At 64.5% G+C, this 1,696-nt stretch overlaps 1 protein-coding gene across 1 annotated transcript in view; it reads left to right on the plus strand.

Moving 5' to 3' along the window:
- Positions 1 to 135: 135 nt before the first annotated feature.
- MNEG_16231 (hypothetical protein) overlaps positions 136 to 1,696 on the plus strand; it is a gene marked incomplete at both ends in the record, with an annotated part of 2,308 nt that continues 747 nt past the window's right edge. Inside the window, 3 exons of the mRNA XM_014035299.1 lie at positions 136 to 171; positions 714 to 828; positions 1,302 to 1,473. Coding sequence (XP_013890753.1) covers positions 136 to 171; positions 714 to 828; positions 1,302 to 1,473 — 323 coding nt within the window. The remainder of the gene's footprint in view (positions 172 to 713; positions 829 to 1,301; positions 1,474 to 1,696) is intronic.

The following is a 1,696-nucleotide window of genomic DNA, read 5'->3' on the forward strand; positions in this document are numbered from 1 at the left end:
CCCATATGCCCGCCTGCGATGTTCACAGTATCCAGCGCAGTCCGCGGCGTCTGGTGTCGGTTGGGACACAACAAGCGCCAAGTCGTGGACTGCGGGGTTCTTCCCGGGGGTGGGTGATGGGCAGAGGGTGTGAGGATGCTGGTGGAGCTGTTTGATTATGTGTGGGGGACTGTGAGTGTGTTTGTGGGTGCATGTGTGTGCGTATTTGTGTACGTGCGCGTGAGCATGAGGCAGAGAGAGAGGCAGAGGGCGTCTGTGTGTGGACTTGCATCTGAGTGTGTGTTTGTGTGTGTGTGTGTTTGTGTGTGTGTGTGTGTGTCTGAGTGGGTGGGCGCGCGCGTGCGTGTGGGTTGATGAGTCGGTTGACAAATCATAATGTGTGTGTTTACACATGTTTGTTGGTCGGCAAGCGTGTTTGATGCGGTTGTGCGCCCGCGACGTGTTTTCTGCTCTGCATGACGACCCGCCCGCTGCCCTGCGCGCCTTGCCTCTGTTGAAACCCTCCAGCCGCGCGTCGCGGCTCGAGGCTCGACTGCCGACCATTCAGCTCACGCCTCACCCTTCTGAACACACAGACACACAGACACACACACACACACACACACACTCACTCACATTACGCGCACACACGTTACGCACACGCGCGCGCGCGCACACACACACACACACACACACACACACACACACACACACACACACACCTCTCTGCGCAGGTCCTGTGGCAGCTGTACAACCTGACAGGCGACGCGACCTGGCGGGGCGCCGCGCAGAACTGGACGCGCGGGCTGGCCAACATGCAGCGCGAGTGGGCGCTGCAGCACGACTTTGGTGCGGGGCTTGCGGGCCCCGCGCCTGTCTGGGGCCCCAAGGGGGGGGTGGGGGGCCTAGTCATGGCGACGGCGACGCCGGGGGTCACAAGGCGGGGGAGGGGTGGGCGCGGAGAGGCAACAGACCCAAGCCGGCTGCGGGTGTAAAAAAAAACCTCCGCGGCCGGCGCCCCGTCAGGTTACAGGGGGTCGGGCGTGTGCGCCGTCATCACGTCTCCATCCCGTCCGCTGCCCCTCTGCTCGTCGCAAAACCTCCCTCCAGAGGTTTTGTTTTCCCTGCCTCGCCCCTGCCCCTGCCCCTTCCTACCCCGCTCCTATCCCCTGCCGCTACCCTATATCCCTACTCCTTCCTTTTGTTCGTTTGTTGCGCGCCTCTGCAAACCCGCCAAACCCGTTGCGCGTGATGTCACCCATGCAAGGGCCGGGCGATTTCTGCCGGCATGACTCAAAACTCCCCGAAAACGCACCCCCCAGGCTTTGTCTACCTGCCGTCTTTCTACGAGGAGTTCCAAGCCACCGGCTCGGAGGCGGCCCGGCGGCAGCTGCTGGCGGCCGCCGAGGCGTCTGCGTGGGCGTTCAACCCGAAGACTGGGTCCCTGCGCACCTTTGAGGGTTGGGAGCCGCCGGGGGGGACGTCGCTGAACAAGTGAGGGGGGCGGGGAGGGGCTGGGGTTTGGGTGACCGGTGCGCAAAGGGGGGGTCGGAGGCGTGCGCAGCCGCCGTCCGCCCGGGCGGCGCGGTGGGGTGTGACGGTTTGCGCTGCGCGAGGTGCCCGCGTTTTTCGGAGAGGGGTCCTTATTTGTGGGGTAGGACCTCGCGCGCCGCGTGCGTGCCCCTCGGCTCGGGGCGGGGACCCTCCTCGCGTATTC

The sequence above is a fragment of the Monoraphidium neglectum genome (assembly GCF_000611645.1).
Source record: "Monoraphidium neglectum strain SAG 48.87 unplaced genomic scaffold scaffold06139, whole genome shotgun sequence".
Lineage (NCBI taxonomy): Eukaryota > Viridiplantae > Chlorophyta > Chlorophyceae > Sphaeropleales > Selenastraceae > Monoraphidium > Monoraphidium neglectum.